This window comes from Podarcis vaucheri (assembly GCF_965113315.1).
Source record: "Podarcis vaucheri genome assembly, chromosome: 2".
Taxonomy (NCBI): Eukaryota; Metazoa; Chordata; class Lepidosauria; order Squamata; family Lacertidae; genus Podarcis; species Podarcis vaucheri.
In genome coordinates this window covers 40,134,602-40,155,397 of record NC_138760.1, presented here as the reverse complement: position 1 = coordinate 40,155,397, position 20,796 = coordinate 40,134,602, and the positions used below count along the sequence as shown (strand labels likewise).

General features: G+C 45.9%; 1 protein-coding gene and 1 long non-coding RNA gene across 3 annotated transcripts in view; one reads left to right on the top strand and one right to left on the bottom strand.

Annotated features, from left to right (window-relative positions):
• The window catches only part of QRICH2 (glutamine rich 2), a 43,223-nt gene extending 26,962 nt beyond the window's left edge, over positions 1–16,261 (top strand). The window contains exons 14-20 of one of the 2 annotated variants that reach the window (XM_082203248.1): positions 3,637–3,702; positions 4,237–4,338; positions 5,372–5,575; positions 8,590–8,758; positions 12,043–12,130; positions 12,711–12,836; positions 15,435–16,261. In XM_082203248.1, coding sequence (XP_082059374.1) covers positions 3,637–3,702; positions 4,237–4,338; positions 5,372–5,575; positions 8,590–8,758; positions 12,043–12,130; positions 12,711–12,836; positions 15,435–15,562 — 883 coding nt within the window. In that variant the 3' untranslated portion in view covers positions 15,563–16,261. The remainder of the gene's footprint in view (positions 1–3,636; positions 3,703–4,236; positions 4,339–5,371; positions 5,576–8,589; positions 8,759–12,042; positions 12,131–12,710; positions 12,837–15,434) is intronic. The other variant, XM_082203249.1, reaches the window with a different exon arrangement.
• On the bottom strand, positions 6,155–6,863 carry LOC309521978. The gene is made up of 2 exons (XR_014214803.1): positions 6,749–6,863; positions 6,155–6,712 (listed from the first exon to the last, which is right to left on the bottom strand). It is a non-coding gene; the product is annotated as an uncharacterized lncRNA (long non-coding RNA).
• Positions 16,262–20,796: the final 4,535 nt, after the last annotated feature.

The following is a 20,796-nucleotide window of genomic DNA, read 5'->3' as shown; positions in this document are numbered from 1 at the left end:
TTGAAGGAGTATACCTTGCCTATCTGCCTATATATCTATTCTCCCATGCCATTAGGTTGCCTAGAAACCTCTGCTTTCAAAGAGTAGAAGTTATGATTGGGGTGCGGTGGGGAGTGCTTAAAAAAAAAACTGCTTTGGAAGACTGGAAGTCTTTCACGTTTACTATTGCAGTATGATTAGAGTAGGCCTGGGGTCAAGTGTGTCCCTCCAAGCCTCTCTGTCTTACTCTCTTTACTCTCCCCATAGGACACCCTCTCTTCTCCCTGGTTCCAGGCAAGTCAAAGGAGTGGTTGAATTGATAGCTCAGTTGGTTAGAGTATGGTGCTAATAACACCAAGGTTGCAGGTTCGACCCCCCCTATGGGACAGTGGCATATTCCTGCATTGCAGGGGGTTGGACTAAATCATGGGTAGGCAAACTAAGGCTCAGGGGCCGGATCCGGCCCAATCGCCTTCCAAATCCGGCTCGCAGACAGTCTGGGAATCAGCGTGTTTTTACATTATTAGAACGTGTGCTTTTATTTAAAATGCATCTCTGGGTTATTTGTGGGGCATAGGCATTCGTTCATTCCCCCCCCCCAAAAAAAAAATATAGTCTGGCTCCCCACAAGGTCTGAGGGACAGTGGACTGGCCCACTGCTGAAAAAGTTTGCTGACCCCTGGACTAAATGATCCTCAGGGTCCCTTCCAACACTACAGTTCTATGATTCAGCCCCCCCCACCCCAAGTCTGCTGATCTTCCTTCAGTGTTTTTGCAATGCATTTCTCCAGTTAAAAAAAAAATACACACAAAATTGTGTATGTTAGAGTACAAAAATGCATTGTGTTATGGAAAATTGCCAGCAGAAATGTGTGTGTTAGGTAAATTTACATATAACGTGCACATCTACAGAGAAATATACACAAAATTGCAAACAATTTTTTGCCTGGACCTTCCCCCCTTCCCCTTTTTTTAATGCAAACTAATGTGGAAAAGGGGCAAACTGAACTTTTAAGACTGGAAAAGTGAGAAACCGAAACTGATAATTTTGTTCAGATGGGGCTCTGAATCTTGGATGTTCCCTTGCCTATGGGCATCTCATTCTACTCTGCTGCATAGCTTTTTTGGGGGTTTTGTTTTTTTTAAGTCTTTTGGAAGGAGTGGCCCAGTTGGCCAGCTGGCACTCTCTCATCCCTCCACCTTGTTGTCAATGGATGCTCTTTCCTTCACTGCTGCAAGCTGCACCACGCATGTGTCACCACCAGAGGGTGGTGGTGTTTGCGTCGCATGGGGACATGGGGCACAGCTCACTCAACTCGAAGAAGGGAGAGCAAATAGCCTCAGCGATGGAAACTGGCAATTACGAATGCATTCTGCTGGGCGGAGGGTGGTGGCACAGTGAGTAGCCCCCATACTGTGTGCCCGTTATGTAAGAAGATAGAGACTGGATCCAACAGCCAGGCAAGCCGCCTCCCAGGCCTTGCTCGTTGCTTCCCTCCACATCCATTGACGGAACGAAACAGTGACTGTACTTGAAAGAGTGGGGGATTAAGGCGCCAGCAAATGCTTTCCGACAAGAAGCATGCTATCCCCAGGCGAAGTTGTGTGTGCGCAGTTAATTCCAGCTCTTCCTCCAGGGCGATCTTCAAGGAACAGAGAGGCTTGAAGCTGCTCAAATCCTGCCCCATGCACCAAGTACTCTTTCCCAGCAGTAGCTGGTGGTGCCAAATCCTGACTCATAACCCCGCTCACCTCTGCTTCCTTAACGTCAGTCAGTGGGATTAGGTAAAGGTGTGTCATGTTTGGGAGGGAAGGATCTCCATAGCTACCTGATCTCCACCGGAGGAATCTGCTTCCCTCGAAGAAGGAAAAGGGGGGTAGGGAATAGAAGTATAGTACAAAGTGCAACTGAAGTGCAGTTTTGAAGAGGGAAGTACAGTGGTACCTCGGGTTAAGTACTTACCGTATTTTTCGCTCTATAACACGCAGATTTTTTCTCCTAAAAAGGAAGGGGAAATGTCTGTGCGTGTTATCCAGCGAATGTTTGGTCCCTGGAGCCGAAAAATAAGGCAAAAATCAAACCGCGCTTCAGGGAGAAGGGAGCTCCGTGAGACAGGAAGTTGCTGCTTTCCTGCATTCTGCCTCAGGGTCTTACTGCCCTCCCTGCTCTGTTTCGTTGCTGTGTTTGCTCAAACGGAACAAAGAGCAGGGAAAGCCCCTCCCCTCCAGGCAAGTAGAGGGGAAAGCAGAGCGTCGCTCTATCCTGTCCCTGCTCCGGAGGGAACAATGTTTGTGAAGGGAAGAGAGATTACAGGTTCGGCTTAAAATTCTGATTTGACTTCCTGCTTTTTGTTTTTGGAGACACACAGCATTCAAATATGCTTTCTTCCATTTAAAAGGATGAAATCCTTAAACAGTGGCTGGCTTGTGTGGGTGGGTGGGGGGAAACTTTTGCCTTCCTTTCCTCACGTTATAGCCCTCTCCTGCATTCTTAGCCTTCTGTGTTTTTCCTTCCCTCCCCACTTAAAATGTGGTTACAAAGCATGGATCCACATGGATCCTCAGGATCTTTGCATTGGGTCACCCCAAATTCACCATCATATCACACAGCATGTCCATGGCTACAGCCTGTCCCCCCCCAAAAAAATCACGCACCCACTGTTGCCTGGGGCTGCAATGGTGCAAAAACGTGGTTACAAAGCATGGATCCACAGGGATTCTCAGGATTTTTGCATTGGGTCACCCCAAATTCACCATCAGATCACATGTCTGTGGCCACAGCATGAAACACAAAAATGATACGTCCACTGTTTCATTCAGAATATTTTTTCCCTTGTTTTCCTCCTCTAAAAACGATGTGCGTGTTATGGTCAGGTGCGTGTTATAGAGCGAAAAATACGGTAATTCGTTCTGGAGGTCCGTTCTTAACTTAACATCCTGAAGCAAAGTTCTTAACCCGAGGTACTATTTCTGGGTTAGTGGAGTCTGTAACCTGAAGCGTCTGTAACCTGAAACGTATGTAACCCGAGGTACCACTGTACTTGTTTTCTAAAGCAGGTTGTTGACATTCTTTTTTAAAAACAACTCCCAACGTTTTCGCATGCAATTTGACATTTAGATTTTGAAAATGTGTTGTTCTAAATTATCAAGAATGATCTCCTGTTGCTCTCTGACAGCTCCCCAGGTGGTCAGTTTTAAATAGGAGGCACCCATGCTGAGTGTTAGGATGCCCAAGTTAATTCCACACTGTTATATTGCTACCCAGGCAATCAGAAACTACATAGGAACGGGGTAAGAAGGCAGCAGGTGAATGTGCCTGGCCTGCTTGTGCTGCAGTGTGCGAAAAGTGCCTTCTGCATCTCCTCCTCATCCACGGAGAGATCTGTGGGTGCCTGGTGTTCCCAAGCACGTAAGGAGCTCCCTAGACACAACTTGTGCTGCTTCTTCCTCTGCTGTTGTGAGCCCACAAACCTTTCAACTCCAGGGCATCTCCCCCTTCATGAAAACGTGTGTACAAACTATCATTTTACTCTCCTTCGCACGGACCGTTCAGGCAAACATTTGCACATCCTGTATCTCCCATCCCCAACCAGCGCTATACTCCCATTGCCGTAATTCCTTTATTTGGCCTAAGCATCTCTTTTTCTACCCAAACAGGAGACTCCTGGCCCATTTCCACTGCATCTCTTGCGATCGACCTTTGGAAATGGTGGTTCCTGGCCCGTAAGTCCATGTTTGGAACTCTTATGGTGCTTTTGTGCTTATGCTGCTGTCCTGGGCTCCTTTGGGAGGAAGGATAGAAAATGAACAATAAATATTTATAGGGGTATGTGGTGGTTTAAAAATTGGTGCAGAACAGGACTTGGAAGCCGGGCGATTTGGATTTGAGTCCTCCTTGCTCATCCATGATGGGGCAACCACAGCCTCCAACTGGTAGCTTGGGAAAAACACATCCCATCAGCAGTGGCGTAGCGTGGGTTGTCAGCACCCGGGGCAAGGCAAGTAATTTGCGCCCCCTAACCCGTGGATTTGCGCCCCCTAACCCTAACCCCCAGATGTTGCGCCCGGTGCGGCCGGCCCCCCCTGCACCCCCCACGCTACACCACTGCCCATCAGCCAGCCCAGGGCCATGCATGGCCTGCCCTTCCGTGACAAGCAGATGTTAGCAGCTGACCCAGGGACGACTTCCTTGTCCTGTAGCTGCTTCGTTCTCCCACCCCTCCCTTTGCTTAACCTGCCTGCTTCTTGTCTTGGCAGACACATCACGACACTCCCTGCTGTGCCAGGTTTACCTGCTCACCAATCCCTCCGGCCATACATGGTTTATGAATTGGAACAAATCAGGCAGCTGAACCGCAGGTACTCAGAGGACAAGGGGCTTTGGAGGGTTTTTTTTCTGGTTCCCAGCTTGTGTGTATTTTAAGAGGCAGGTCAGGTGGGAATTGGACGGGGCACAGATTTGGAAATAGGGGGCCTGCTGGGGAGAATGAAACTGAGAAGAGAGCAGATGCAAAGTGCCTCTGGCCTTGGTGATATTGCTATCGTTCTGTTGGGGGAAGGCAGGAGTGGTAGGAAAATAGCTTGCAGCCCAAATACTCCTGCCTAGCAAAACAAGATTTTTCACTGACAGGTTGGACAGAGGGAGCTCCCCCATTTCCTCTGCCCCATTTGCATGTGACAAGAATGGGGCAATCATTTCAGCAAATTGGCAGGTAGGGGAGCAGGACAGGGAATTAGTCTCTGTTGGTGTGGCGAGGGCTTTCCTGGCAGCTAGTGGATGCCATTGTTTGTTTCCTACAGTTCTCTTGCAAACAATATTCTGTTACCGTGTAGCAAAAAATTACAGTGGCATCTGTTAACCAGAGGCTAGAAGAAAGAGCCCAAGTGCCAAAGTTAGGAAACTGGTGGTGGAAGGGAAACGGGGACATAAGGGGGTAGGTGGGGGTGAATCCCTCCCTTTCCTCCAACCATCCCTCTCAAAAATTGGCTGAAAGTTTCCTTTGGGCAATCTCTGAGATAGAAGTGTCGCTGGATGGGGCAGTAGGCCTCAGCAACCCCTCCATTTGTTACACCCAGAGGATCTTCTGTAGAAAATGTGTCCCATTGAACATGTGTCCTTTGCTTTTTAGATTCTTCATAGCTGTCAGTTTAAGTGAATCTGGTTAGGTCCTCCCGGGTAGCATAGCTCCATGTAAATGTTCTCACTAGTTCCTGCTTTCTCACAAAAGGAGTGTAAAATGCGAGCAAGGCATGCTGGAAGCAACAGCCCCGCTTAACAGTATGATTTCTCTTTTCCGTTCTCTTTCTGTGGCTGTTTGCCGTCTCCTTGCTCTCTGGCTTGTGCTGCTGCACCCCACCTTTCCCCTTCCCATCCTATTGTACCCCACCCTAGTCTGAAGTTAGGACCTGGTGTCCGTTTCGATGCACTGGAGAAGAGTGCGAGTCTCAATAAGCTGCGCCGCATCCATTCCAAGATGCTCATGGATATACAGAAGGTGCAGAGCCATTACAGTGGTGGAGCAGCGAAGGTCAACGCTCAGATGATCAGGGAGATGCTGCAGGCCCAGTGTCTTGGCTCAACCCCGTATGGCAAACGGTAGGAGAAAAGGTCTCGAGCAGTTGAAGTTCATAGCTCCAAAGCAACGAGAAGCAAAGTAGGGCTGGCACTCAGTTTGAAGGCACCTGGGACAGATCAACCTCCACGCCCCACCCAATTGCGGCTTCCTGGCCTCACCCACCGTACCCCACTTCTGCCACCACGCCCCACTTCTTGCCGAACCTGGTGCGAGCCAGGGTGCTCCTCTGAGTGTTGCTCCCCCAGGGGAAAACCAAGCAGCAGCCAGCACACAGGAACACCCTGGCTCTTGCCAAACTTGGCAGGAACCAGGGCACTCCCCCAAATAATGCTGCTTCCTTGGCTTCTCCACTTGGAGGCTGGGAAAACGAGCAGCAACGCTGCACACTGGAATGCCTCCTCCTGGTGGCAGAAGTGGTGGAGAGGGCAGAGTGCTGCCTCTTGCACTTCCACCACCTGAGGCAGGAGCTGTTCTGGGGTTTCTGGGCCCAGACATTTACCCCATCCTTTCAGGTGCTGTTGCTGGGCTTGAAGTAATGCTTCATTACACAGCCATCCTAGGGATTTCAGGGCATGGACACAACAGAACTCCGCCACCTGTTCAGAAATCCCTGAAAGTCAGATTTATAAAACAGTCATTAATACTTAGCTAAATCTCTGGGTCGAGCTCCTAGTTAATTCTTTTTATCCAGGTGGATATTCCAAATAGGGTGTGAACAATATCAGCTTTGCAAGAAATCAGCCACGAGAAGAGTAGGAGCAGCTAACTATTTGCTGAGCCTTCTCACTTACCAATGTGGAACTTCTTCACTTTGTTTCACACATGGGTGGAAATTCCTATACACAGAATCCACTTTTTGGAACAAGTTTCTGTGTGGTAAGAAGCCACAAACTCCTCACATGCTCTTAGTCTTACCACATTGGATACCTGACATGCAGGATTTATGCAGATTCTTATGCAGAACCAACTTCAGTGTAGGAATTTCGTCATGCCTGAAGCAACCCCTTAAGGTGCTTCTCCTTAGCGTACATTTAGCTCTGTGAATGGAAAGAATGCACATATTTAGTGGTCAGACTTGCTGCTGTTGCTGCACGGTAATAAAATCTGGAATTCCAAAGCAAACTCTGAGCTTGAGATGTCTGTTGAACAAGTCGGACCTGACTGTTACAGCTTCACAATTGAACAAGTCGGACCTGACTGTTACAGCTTCACAATATATTTACTGATGTCTGCAGGCCGACTCCTTTACCTGCAGAACCAAAGAAGTAACATGCAAACAAACACTAACCTTGTACTGCAGGTCAGGTACAAGGTTCCCAACAGCAAAGTTCCACCAAGACTTCAGAAACCCCTCCCATCAAGACTGGCAATGTAGCTTGCATTTTTATTTCTGCTTCATTGTTAGCTTGCTAGTTGCTGCTAGTTGCTGCTCCACCTATTGCTTCCATGCCTGAAATTCTACTTTCTGTCTAGGAAGCTCCCTCCTTGTCTACATACTGACTTGTGACAAGATCTACTCTTTCATTCTGTTTTGTGTGTGTGTGTTGCTGCTTGATGAAGTGCAGGCCAGGGAGACAAAGCCAGGAGCAGGTTGTTGTTGTGCACTGAGTATGCACCTAATATTTCAATTTTCCCTTCCACCGTGACCTCTCTGGAGTGGCTTAGTGTTTTCTGCTTTATTTGGGAAATGAATCAGTTTTGACATTCTGAAAATGTTCAGTGTAATTGTGAGTGGTGTTTTGTGGGACAATTAAGGACAGCGGTGCTAAATTGTGACAAAGACACAATTGTGGCAAACCCCCCCCCCCAAAAAAAAGTGCTTTCTGAAGTTAGCATTTCAAAATATCCTTGGGCAGGACTTGACCCTAAACAACCTGGGAGAGGCATTTGGCTGGCTCTCTCATATTTATCTTATTTACTTGTCTGTTCCCACCTTTCTCCCTCCAAAAGGAGACTCAAGGTAGCTGCTAAAGTGTACCATAAAAAATCAAGCACAGCATTACTGTGCCATATAACACATGTACACTCAACGCAAGCCCCACTGAGTTCAATGGGGCTTACTGTGGAGTAAGCAAGTGTACGATTGCAACCTAATATTTTTTTAACATTCGGCACTGAAACCAAATTACTATTGCACCTGGAAAGAAGACCTTTCCTGTTCCTTTTAACCTCTCTGCAGCCACAACAGAAGGTGGTGCCACAGACCTTCCACCTTGCTCATTTCCTGTTCCCTCTTGACCACCTTCTCCCCAGCTATAATGTCCAAAAGGGAAGTCCTGCCTGGTCTAGCTCAAGGGTAGCCTCCAGAAGAAGCTGGACTCCAACTCCCTTCAGCCCCAGCCAACATGGCCATCAGTCTTTAATGGAGCTGCAAGCCAACAGCATCCTGTTGGTTATCACTGGTCTAGCTAGTAAGCCGTGATTGTGGCTGATGGATGGGATCCCCAGTTGGGTAAGAGGACAGGGTGGGTGGGTGCTGTACTTTTATGAGCTGCTTAGAAGACGGGATTTCCACATGCAAGGCTTACTGGCTGAGATTCTCGTCTTCTGCACAGTTTAAAGATGTGGTAGCTCACCCTGGTCCCCCTTTTCACCTGGCCACTGTAGTGAGGTGAGAAAATAAAGAATCAGGCAGGAGGAGTTGTGGCTGTGTGTTGGGACATCTGGTCTGTTAAAGAATTGCTGCAGCATGGAGAAGCAAAGCCAGCACTAGCAGTTGGACGAGTATACAGATTTTGTCACAATCCCCCAGGTACCTATGTATGGTTTGGGGTGTTGTCCTCCAGAAACCAGGTTAGTGTAGTTGGTTCGGCTTCAGACTCACTGGTAGTGGGGAGCCAGGGGAGCAAGAAGACAGAGCACCTGTGCCTTTGACAGTTGTGTAAAGGATGGTGCAGTTTGTGTTACAAGCTATACTTGCTGAAACTCCACCTCCTACAAACTATTCAAGGTTCAAGAGCCTGCTCTTTTGCATTTGGGCCCCTTACACACCGGGTTTCCCCACTTTGACCTGTTGACCCTTGATTCCTAACAGCGACAGGCTTGCTGATATGTCAGACTTCAGCTACATAAGCGTTCCTCGGCACTGCGGAGGCAGCCACACCCTCACTTACCCGTACCGGCGTTACGGACGGCTGCAGCAGTTTGCACAGTCTATGGCACCAGTCCAACCAGACGAAAACGCCATGTTGGCAGTGATGAAGGTATCAAGAACTGGGGGTGGGGAGGAAGACGGAAGGTGGGGCGTGGAAGTCAGGCTGGACTCATAGCTGACCTGTAGGTTTTGGAGCCTACAAGGGATGCACAGGCCTGCACTTACTTTGCATGATCCACTTCACATAAGAGGGAGACATACAGTCTGGATTGCACTGAGTATTTGCTCATCCTCTGTCCATTTGGTTTCTTCACATGTAACTTTGAACCTCATCAAATTTATTTGATTTAAAAAAACAACACCACCACTACTGCACCTTGCATTGGATGATCCTTAGCACCTAGTAATAACACAGAGAAAATTTTCCTTCAATCAGTTTTGGCAATACTATGCCTAATTTTATAAACCTCAGGCATGTTTTTCCTGGTCTGCTCCCTGCCCCCCCCCAAAAAGCTCCAGTGCTTTCTTTTGTTGCAAGGGGAGTGCTGCAGCTCCTTGCAACCTTTTTCACCTCTACAATATCCTTTTGGAGATGTGGCGGCCATACTTCTATATAGCATCTCAACTAGATTGATATGAAGGCCCTGTGATATCTACAGTCTCTTCCCTATTAATCCCTAGTAAGGAATTTGTCTCCTTCGCAGCTGCCACAATCTGGGTTAACACTGAGCTTTTTCTTCCAAGATCCGGAGACCTCTTCCATGTCACCGCCAGTTCAGGCTGATCAAACTATATCTGAAGTTGGGATAATTTTTGCTTTTGCCCCAAGGTGCATCTTTACGTACACTGAGCTTCCACCTCCCATTTTGTTGCCTACCTACCCCATTTGGAAAGATCCTTTTGCCTCAGCCAATAAGGAGGTTGACCCTCTGCCACCTGCACACACAGTACCTGCGTGCATCAGTGCCTGTGGAGAGCCCTTTCCCACACTGAATGTGTGAGGGAGCATTTCCTTCCTGCTTGCTGTCAGCAGCAGACATGACTGTGGTTGTCAATGGAAAGGGCCCCAGAACCCCATTCCCTTGTCATTTTTAACATGGGGGAGAGGGCTTATATGAACTTCCCTACTGAACTTAATAGGCAGGTTCATATAGGAAATTGAAGAGAAACGAATTTTACTGCTCTTGGTCTTAAGAGAAACCACATACTTTCTTTTTCCTGACCATGGTCTAACCCTTCTTTCAGTATTAGAGACTTGACTTTCCTTTATAAATTTGCGCTCGTTAACATAGGCTCTATGCTACTATTTTCTGCTAATTTATTTTAGTAGAAACTGAAACGGGCCAATTTTAGGTTCCCATTTCAAGGCTCTTCTACTCTTGCATGTGGGCGGGGGACACACATTTAAGGTGGTTTTCAGAAACGCAAATGTTATAAAACCCAAGCCCACAATTCTGAGTCCTGTGTAAAGGCTGAGTACTGGAACGGCAACAATAAATGGAAGGCAACACAATTATTGGTCTGGACACACTTGTTGACCTTGAGGAAGTTGCTGTATAGGCTTATTTCAGACCCTGCAAAAAGGGAATAATGTATTATCTAAATGAGAATGAGAACAAGATCACCGTGTGTAGAAAACACTCCTTTCTAGCTGACATTACAATTTTCTCTTAATGGCAGGACTAATGGCTTGGTATTGTTCCTGCGATACACATTCCACCTGCCACCAGCTTATCTCTCTCTGAATTATGTAACATAAAGATAACTGAAAAACAAATTTCCTTTTGACCACACTCTCCTGATTTCTTTTTTTATTATCTTTTGTTAGCAAAAAAGTTAATTTAGATTGCAAAATGTTTTGTTCATCCTTGCTAGCTCAAACCAGTGCTAGTTCTAGGCCAGTATCCCAATTCTCATAGTGCTTGTTGCTAGAAGCCATGCAAGAAATACAATGACTAAAAGGTTTGGAGGCTTCTTGTGCATCAGGATACATGTCCTGATTGTGGGGGCTCAAAAAGCCATATATTTGTTTAGTTCCTTTTTTTATCTCAAATGTTCTTCTCCCCCAGATACCCAATCAGATGCCCACCATCCAAAGTGCAGCCTCTATCTTGGTTTCCGCAGCCTTGGCCTCCTTTACTTCCACATTTCCCTGACGTAAAACATGCACCCCACCTCTCTCCCATGAATGGCACTCAAAATAGTTAACCACAAGAAATTAAAACAACTGGAAAGTAAAAACATTGAACAGTAGAATTCTCCCTTCTCCAGCTTTCAATTATCCCCCCCCCCAAAAAAAAAATATTGCTCAAGCTCCTCCTACTGCTTGGAAATTTAAATGCCACACATAAACAATACAGTATTCAAGTAGTCATTCTGCCTGTAATCCAAACCTGCACGATGGACCTGCTTTTAATTTAAAACATACTTGTTAATCTTTTATTCCCTCTGCTTAGAAAAATGTAAACATATAGCTCTCTTGTTCTGACCTTACCATAGTACAGAGCCCAGTACAGTTGTGGGTTACAGACCATTAGTTCCTGTTCTCCCTTTTCTGAGGGCAAAGTATAGAATTCCTCACCAGTGGGTGCAACTGGGCTCTTTCATTAACTTTTCTAATTCTTGAGGTTTTTAAGACAATATTATATTGTTGCATTTTTAAGTTGACAACCATGGCGTGTTGGATTTACATGAAAGCTGCCAGTCTAGAAGATGAGAGCTTATCTTCCGCTTCGGCTGAAATCTTACACATATATGCACTGGGAGACTACTTCGGATGTCAGAGTTTTAAACCAGTAGATGGAAACCAATGTGATAAAGGGTTGGGACAAATTCATCTTAAAATCCAAGTTGCCTGTTACATCATTGACAGTCTATATCTGTTTACTGCAGAGCAGGGATTCCAGCGTTTCCCACTCTTTCTCAGTCAATGGAACCACCAACAAGTTGCAACCTAGAGATGAAGTTTCTACCTTTGTAAACTCCTTGGTAGAGTAGGGCAGTCTTCTGCAACAATGTATGCCCTCCAGATGTTTTTGGACTCCCATCTCCCATCAGCTGCAGTCAGAATGGCCAGTGGTTAGGGCTGATGGGAGTTGTAGTCCGACAAAAGCTGGAGGTTGGAGGTAACATGCAAACAGGTGTGAGTGGACAACAGTACTAAGGCAGACATGGGCAGGGAAGCTGTCACTGGATCAGGGAATTTAAAAGGCAAAGCAGGGATCACTAGATTCCAGCCTGGCCACCCTACTGTCAAAGTGAGAAAGCTTTTCAAGCTCCACCGTAAGTGTTGAGACTGATGGAGTGAAACTGCAGGACTGGTTTGTAATGGATTTTTAATGTTTGCCCTTGGGGCTAAATTGAAATCTGCCCTGTGCTTGCATTGATTCCTAGCATGAAGAGGTAGATATACTGGGTCTTGATGGTCATATCTACAAAGGACGGATGGACGCACAACTCCCATCAATAACTGGAAAGGACGGTAAGTGTTACATTCCATGTGCAGATGCTTTGGGTACATTTTGTTAACCCTTTCATGAACACTGTTCAGGTTATTAAGTGTTAATATGCAGAGCTGGCTTTACCTTGCATGGAACAATGTGAAACATTTGCCTTCAGCTGCAGAATGCAAAGCCAGCACCGTTTTCCTGCTGCCAGTTTCTATGGATAGGGGTGATTAAGGGGAAAAAAGAGCTCTAGTCTATCTCTTGATTGACCCTTACTCCAGTCTCAGAGCTGGGAGATGTACAGCAATTGCCAAATGGTTTACTGCAGGGATGGGGAACCTGTGACCCTTCAGATGTTCCCGGTCTACCATCTCTATCACCTCTGGCCATTGGCAGGCTGACTTTGGTTGATGGGAGTTGCAGTCGAGCAACATCTTGGCAGATCAGATTGCAGGATCCTTGCCCCTGGTTTACTGAATAAGCACATCTGTAAGAGATCTGATGCATGTAAAAGGATGACTCTTGTTTGGCTTCTTTAAATCACTACATCACTATTTGTATGTGTGTAGCAGAAATACTGAAGTGTCCTTCCACCCTCTGTGCTTTTCCCACCAGGTGTTTTAAAACCGAGAAACAAGCTCATTCGGTCGTCCTCACAAAGGCATCATCCCACGCTCAGTGACATTGCCAATCTTCCAGTTCGTCCCCACACTGCCAAAGTGTCTTTGCGCAGCATGTCAGGTAAGTTCCGAGCCAGGTCAGGATCCAGAAAGGATGAAACCCACTCAGATAAGATAGTGAGGTTTCCTTAATTTATATACTCACTCTGGGATTAATATAGGACAGTCCACACAAGTGGAGCATCTGTGAGACAAACTCTGCTTTTATATTGGTTTTATACTGTAACTAGGGCCCCTGCAGACATCCTTTTTATGCATTCATGATTATTTGTGCTAATGATGACATTGGGACAGTTATATGTGATTTCCGTTATCATTGGCATCTACATTGGACATAGAGTTTTGTTTCCAAACGTTGCATGTCCTATAATCTCCTGCTGAAATCTGGTAACTTTTCATGCCCAGAATGTTTGGGGTGGTGTTGGATGGTCAAGTTTAAATACACTACTAATCCATTGTTAATTGCACCTGCAAAAAAACCCAAAACCCACTAGTCTGGTCGGCCTTAAAACTGTTGTGGCTTTCCCCAAATAATCCTGGGAATTGTAGTATATAGAGGGAATCTTGTTAAGAGAGCTGTAGTTTGCGCACACTCTTTGCAGAACTATGTTTCCCATAATCCCTTGAGCAGGGGAGATTTCAGTTAAGCCAGTTTTAAGGCTTTAGAGTGGGCATTTCCTCTGTACGTTCTATAGGCCAGTTCCATTGTACATCTTTGCAGATTTTGTGCTCAGGGAAGTAGCTTCAAGTCAGAATCATGCAGGTTCTTTAAATTTAAAAAAAGGGGGGGGCAGCAAAGGCTTCTAGTGAGAGGACTGTCACTGGTTCACTGATTCTAGGTCTGCTTGCAATCTCCACGCCTGCCAATCCATCTGTCCATTATAGAGAGCTCCCTTCTGGTAGCACCGTGGTGCTGAACGCTCACATCTGAGATGTAATTGCAAACACAGTCAGTTAGAACAATTGGACTGTGTGCCAGACTGATTGAAGAGCACTGCAGGAAATCATGGGGCTGCTTAGCATAGACCAAGAGCACTGTTTACTTAGCAGCGCACCTAAGTTGTGGAAATGTACAGAACCCGTCGGTGAACTTTGCCTGCCCTGTGCGGCGAAGGTGGGGGAAGAGTGGAAGGAGCAAGGCTGAGGGTGAAAGGGAAAGGAAAGAGCCAGTGGCTGCTGGAGAAATTTTAACCACCTGGATAAAATTCTCTCTCTGCTCAAAGCCGGCCGTCATTTTGCATATAGGAATGACAAGAAGGGCTTGATGCTCAACCCCATTACACCTCGGCTTGAGGGCTGCTTTACATGTTACAAAATTGGCAGTACACTAAATGTACCCGTGAAGTATTCTGTAACACATGAAAGGCAAATATACTTTTTTAAAACTGAATGTGGGAAAACAAGTATACATTGTGAGAAGACTGGACCGATAAAGGCTCTCCACAGCCTTAAAGGTGTAGGGATGTGGGTGTGTGAGAGAGGGGGGAGTGATGTGTTTCCTTGGGTGGAGTACATATGATGCAGCAGGTATATTCTGTTCTGTGCATAACAATAGAAAAGTTGCTAACAGGATCTGGAAGATCATTCCTCTCCTCTTTAGCAGGAGATAGAGAATTGCAAATGCCATATTTCATTTTCCATAGTGACTTCTAGCACTGAAAACTAATCCTGGGGTTAAATGCTTCAGTCAAATTAACCCTGCCTCTATTCAACTACTGACTGTTTGAGATGCTGCTATCTTTTTAAAACCTAGATCTATCGTCACAACCCCATGAGTCTAAAATGTTTGTCACGGTAAATGGGCCAGTGTACATAATATGCCAATTTTGTGCATCACTTTCACTTGCAAAATAATTTTTAAAAATAAAATTGGAAGCCTTCAAACTCCATGCAAGGAGGCATGGGTCTTGAGCCTTCTGTTGGTGAAAATTCATGCCTCTAGCAATCAAAGTCTGGCTAGGTGAAGCATCAGGCTTTCTGCATGGGAGCTACATCTTCACTTTTCTAGCAGAACCAAAGCCATGTAAAAAACTAATAAATTCGTCATAGTGCTGGACCGACCTCTTATCCTCTGCCCTGTTGCTGTCATGTAAGACAACAGGTGGGAGAGTGCTGCTGCACAGAGGCTCCTACTTTTGGGCTTTCCACAGGTATCTGGTTGGTTACTGTGAGAAGAGAATGCTGGATGACATGGGCTACTGGCCTGATCCAGCAGCCTCGTCTTCCATTCTTCACAAGATGATCTGAAGCTCTCAAGGCTACTTCCCACATTATAAAATAAGCCGGCACAACCATATATGCAAGGAATTGTGAACCTGGTGCCTGCTAGATGTTGTTGGAATACAAACCTCATTATCCCCAACCATGTTAGCTGGGGCAGATGGTAGCTGTAGGCCAGGCATAGGCAAACTCAGCCCTCCAGATGTTTTGAGACTACCATTCCCATCATCCCTGACCACTGGTCCTGTTAGCTAGGGATAGTGGGAGTTGTAGTCCCAAAACATATGGAGGGCCAAGTTTGCCTATGCCTGCTGTAGTCCAGTGGATAAAATATTGGTTAATAAGTTTCTTATACTCATAATAATTAGATCTGGGCTCGTAGTCCATTCCAGTTCTACAATTCTATGATTCTGTCTATGGCTGTTGTTCTGTGTTGCAGCTAAGTCTGCAGGGGACAAATCCACAACCCATTTGCGGATCACGGAAGAGCCTGGGATGCAGGACAGAGAAACCATTGAGCTACGAATGACGATTCCCTCAAGACACTCAGATGAGCAGTCAACATAAGCAGAGACCCACCAGCTTTGTGCCCCAATGAAAGCATGGTTCTTACAGATGAAAGCAAGACAATAAAGAGTGAACAAAATATGAAGAAGATCATGCAGACATACTGCTGCCACAGGAACACAGCCTTCTTGCTGTGCTTTGCCTACAGCAGGTGCAGTCTCTGTGGTTCTTCCATACAGTGATGTTCGCAAGGGCTGGGCTGGGCTGGGCTGGTATGGGCTTGGGACCAAATGTGTTTGGGGGGGGGGTAGAAACCAGTTTTACTGGGTCAGCGGCCATTCATTTTATTTGTCCAAGGAAATTGGTTCTTCAATACAAATTCTTCTGTTCAAAACAGTTAAAGAGACAGCTGATTTCAAGTCTCAACATCTTCAACTTCCTCCTTTTCCTCTTGTTGTTTCTTATTCCAGAGCCAGGCACACATTGGCCACTGAAATAAAAAAAGTTGCTGTGACATAAAGGGGCAATCTGGTTTGGGGTTCAGCTAATTGCTGCACCTGTTGACTTTAGGGAAGGTGGGGGGGAAAGATACAAGACTGCAGTGGCTGAGTGGAGCACTGCATGTTGGGCTTTGTATTCTTTAGTTGTTGCAGTTTTATCTTATGAAGTTAATACAGTTGCTTTTGGGTTCAGCGCGTATAACTCATGACAAAATTTATCACTCCTACGTTCATTAATAAATATGGAATTCATAGCTTTCACCAGAGTCAGTAATTCAGATCTGTTTCCAGAGTGGAACTATTTACTGTTCAAAATTTAGATGGCCATTTTTGTTTGTTTTGATGCAATGCACACCAGTAAGGATACCTGTGAGCAAAAAACTAGTTCTCATTAGGGATTGAACATGCTCAGCAGGTTCCTGCTTAAAATGTCTACCTCTTAAACCGACCAGGCCATGCTAATTGGAATGTATGTAGTATGAAAAGATATGTGTTCAGTTATTTGGCAACCAATGTAACATTTAAATGGGTTTATGTTGTTGGCTGGCATGCCGTGGTCATCTTAGTCCTCTGATATGACTGGGCAAGTAAAATAGAAACTTCATACAACCCAAAAATAGCAGAGGAACTGTGGGGAAATACACGTGGGTTTCACGAGGTGAAAATTTATTTTCTTCGTCTCAAGTATGGGTTTGAACTGATCAGTGAGTTGAGCAAGCCGCTAACTAAATTCCACTTCTGTGTGGCCAAAACTTTCACCCCCTTGCAAATCTTAAATCATCACTTTGGAATTCCAAAAGCTTTCCAAACCAAATAAGCTTTGGGTGGAAAACATAACATTTGGTTCCCCAGTATGGCTGCGGATCTTTCAGTGCCTAGTTACATCATGCAGAATGCAAGCAGACTGGGAAAATATCACAGGCTGTCTCATAAGACAACAGAAGGGCGATATCGAACTGTTCACGCGGAGGTGCTAACACGCAGTAGAATGAGAGGGATATTGGCCGAATTGTTCTTGGAGGTCAGCATGGGTAAGTTACCAAGAACTGTGTTTTAGCAACATCTGTGCACCTATTCAGTCTTCGCCCTGATGGCACAGCTGGCACCAGAGACTGACAGTATCAGGCTTTTGCAAGGGCTCAGGGAACAGTAGCAGGGCCACTGCATCCATTGCACCCACGTTCTTGCTGTCTTTTATTTTATGCAGGACATTCAAGAAGCTTAAGTAGCCGTGAGAAAGAAAAAACCTCCGGCCACACTCCTGCCTAAACACACCACACAAAGCAAGAGGCTTTACCTACCCTTCCTCCAGAGTTCTCTGAAGGACCAGAGGAGATAGGATTGATCTCTTGTGTCGCACCAAGGCCTGCAGTGTCACAGTATTTTCTGCCCACTGTAGATCACAGGTGTCTCCCCACTATACATTATTGGGAAATGCTTCATAGGGACTGAGTGCTTGTGGGAGTCACACCTTGGAACTCTTGGTGACCATGGCAGGTGGGTTATCAGCCCATGTGCCAGCTCCCTCAAAATGGGCAGAATATAATAGAAGTAGAATCCTTACAGATGGGAGAATCGTTAATCCAGAGGTGGGGAACTTGGGACCCTCCAGATGTTGCTGGAATACAATTCCCTTCTTCCCTGACCACTTGCCATGCTGACTAGGGATGATGGGAGCTGGAGTCCAGTAACCTCATGGGCTCCCCACCCTACCCCCTGCTTTTTTCCACCATCATGTGGGGGGATTTAACTTAAGAATTTGTGAATAAATGTGACAAAATTACATTAGTTTGTGCAAGAACCACCCATAGGGCTGAAATTAGGACTCATCGAATATAGGCTACACCTGAGGCTGTGGAGTTAAAATACCATGATGCTGTCAACGAACTAAAGAAAGGTGTGTGAGACAAACATTCCTCAATGTCAAGCTGTTTCAAAAGCAATCCATCTAACATACAGCATACTTGGGAGGGGTTTAGTATTCAAGCAACAAGACCTGCACACTGCCTGTACCTGGCTCCATCTTCGTACATCCTCCCCAAACCAGAACGGTCAGTCTTTTGACAAAAGTCTCTCTCAAAAACATTGCCAGTTTATTTTAATTTATTTAATAAAATTTATGTGGCTTGACTGTAGAAAAACCTCTGAACAGTTTATATATTATCAATAAAAAATGTATCAATAAAGTACCTTCCATGTATGTACAGGAGGCATGTCGGAGATGCACACCAAGAAATGTTTGACATAATAGTCCTCAGGCTTTTTTGCTGCAATCCATCCTATTGTGTCTGTGATTCAGGAAATCTTTTACATTTGGTTACAAACAACAGAAAAACATGCTGCTACTCCCCAGACACATTCCTGGACCCAAAGAACTCTGCCCACTTCAACTGCTCCTGCCAATACCATTTGTATTAAGTAGTCAAAGATCCAAAAACCATAGGTATACATGATCCTTCAAGTATGAGACTAGATTTAGTATTTGGTCAAGATAGCCTTCAAAATTCGCTGGGGACTGCACAGTCTACTATGCATTTCCCCCCAGAAGCAAGCATGGGCTGTTGTATTTTATGCATGCTCCTTTTTATTTGTAGCACTTTCTCCATCCCTAGCATGCATTTGGGCAGCACACACTTCCCCTCATCTCTACACCCCCCCATGCCTCCTGTACTTCTCCCTCCCCCCCCCCCAAAAAAACCCCAAACCATAAGGCTTTCTTTCCCTCCCATGCTGCATCCTGCCTGCTTTCGCTATACTCTCTCAAATGGTTCTTCCTTAAGTTAATGTGCTGGTCTCACAAGCATGGGCATGAGGACTCTCTGTTCTGCCCTCCACAGTTTGGGCTCCATCATATTGCAAGTCAAACAGATGCCCACATGCCAATGAAAGGGATCCTTCTAGCATAGCACAACCTAGCTTAAAAACGACACCCTTGTCCAACAGAAATGCAAGGAGGGAGGCAGAATGCCCAGGGCACTTGTGGTCCTCAGCTATTTACACCCCACGGTCACTCCCTTGACACTCAGAACATGTCCCCACTGCAACCCTATCTCCATTTCTTTGTACTGTGGGCAGAACCTAAGCCAGTAGCTTGCATGCTTGGAGTGTTGAAGTGAGGGAACAAACAGCCAAGCTGTGGACAACCATCCACATTTTATATTCCATGTGATGAAAGTGGAGGAGGGAAATGCATTTAATCACCACTTCCTACTGTGCTTGGCTCCTCAAAACGCACTTCCAATGAATTTAGTGGGACCTACCCCCAGGTGTGTGCAGGATTGCAGTCTAAGTGTGACAACGAATGCTGTGACAAAGAAGAGGTGTTAGTGTCCACCATCATACCAGAGGTAATATGATAGTTTAGGGGGACCTGCACAGGCAGAATGGCATACAGAGCTCTGCTTCCAAGAGAGAGGAATGGTCACCCCCACCCAGCAGCTGCTGCCTGAGGCGGTCATCTCCGCCCCGTCTAACAGTAGGGCCAGCCCAGCATGTTAAGCAGCAAGAAATTACAAGCTCTCTTATCCTCCCTCCATACTGTGGCATCTCTAAGCAGAAGCTCCTTTGGTTTCAAAAGTGAGTTATCTTCTCAGAACGACCAGAGCTGTGGCCTACAAAGTCATCTGCCTTTCACAATATGGTATCCTGTCTCCGGAAGCAGAAGCATCATTCATAACCCCTTCCTTGGCCTGTTCTCTGGGACTGGAGATAGAAGAGCAAGAGCCGGAGACACTATCACTTCCGTATACCCTCCTCCTCGCCTCTTATTTGCCCTCACAAGCTGCTTCCCATTCACCAGCAGCCCTTTCCACTCATTTCAAAAGAGCTCCTGAGGGGCTGTTGCAACACTCAAGACTGGAACACCATGTCACTGAGGGGAAACCACAGAGACCTTAGGGCTTTTTATTTGCACATTAAAAAGGAAGTTGCAACAGCAGCTTGTGCTTTCTTTTAGACATTGTGAAGGGAGAAACTCCCTTGTTTGCACCACCCTGCACTGAGAGGCGTAGGGGCTAGGCCCACATCTGGAACTGGGGCGGCGGGGAAGAGACCCACAAATTCCCCCTCTCCGTGTCGTTTTGCAGCCCATCTTTCTTTCAAGGACTTCAGGCCAACATACATAAATATGGGCTACAAATGGAAATGGGATGGGCCATAGGACTTGTTTTCAATTCTGTTGTTTTGTCTAGTCGTGTAAAGAGCCATAATATAAAGTGCAAATGATGCCTGCCCTTGTATCTGCATGGAAAATGTAAGATAGAAGGAAAAGGCTACATGGGCTTTATCTCACTAACCTCACAATATAGCCCTGAATGGAAATTAGGCTAGACTCGAGATGAGAATTACCTAAGGCCAACCCCAGTGAACTTCAACAAAGATTTGAACCTAGGTCTCCCTGGGTCAACTACACTACACAATATAATAAAGCATGTGATGTGGCATCTTTCATCACCTCCTGTAATGTGCAACATGAGTTTGAGGAACATTGTGACGGCAGTTCTCTGTCCAGCCAACTGTCCAGCCTCCTGCAAAACAGAAAGCCGGCGAAGATGCTTTAGCTGTACCTTCTAACATTGGACTAAAGAAAAGCCATGTACAGTGGTACCTCGGGTTAAGAACTTAATTTGTTCTGGGCGCCTGTTCTTAACCTGAAACTGTTCTTAACCTGAAGCACCACTTTAGCTAATGGGGCCTTCCACTGCTGCCACACCGCTGCTGTGCAATTTCTGTTCTCATCCTAAAGCAAAGTTCTTAACCTGAGGTACTATTTCTGGGTTAGCGGAGTCTGTCACC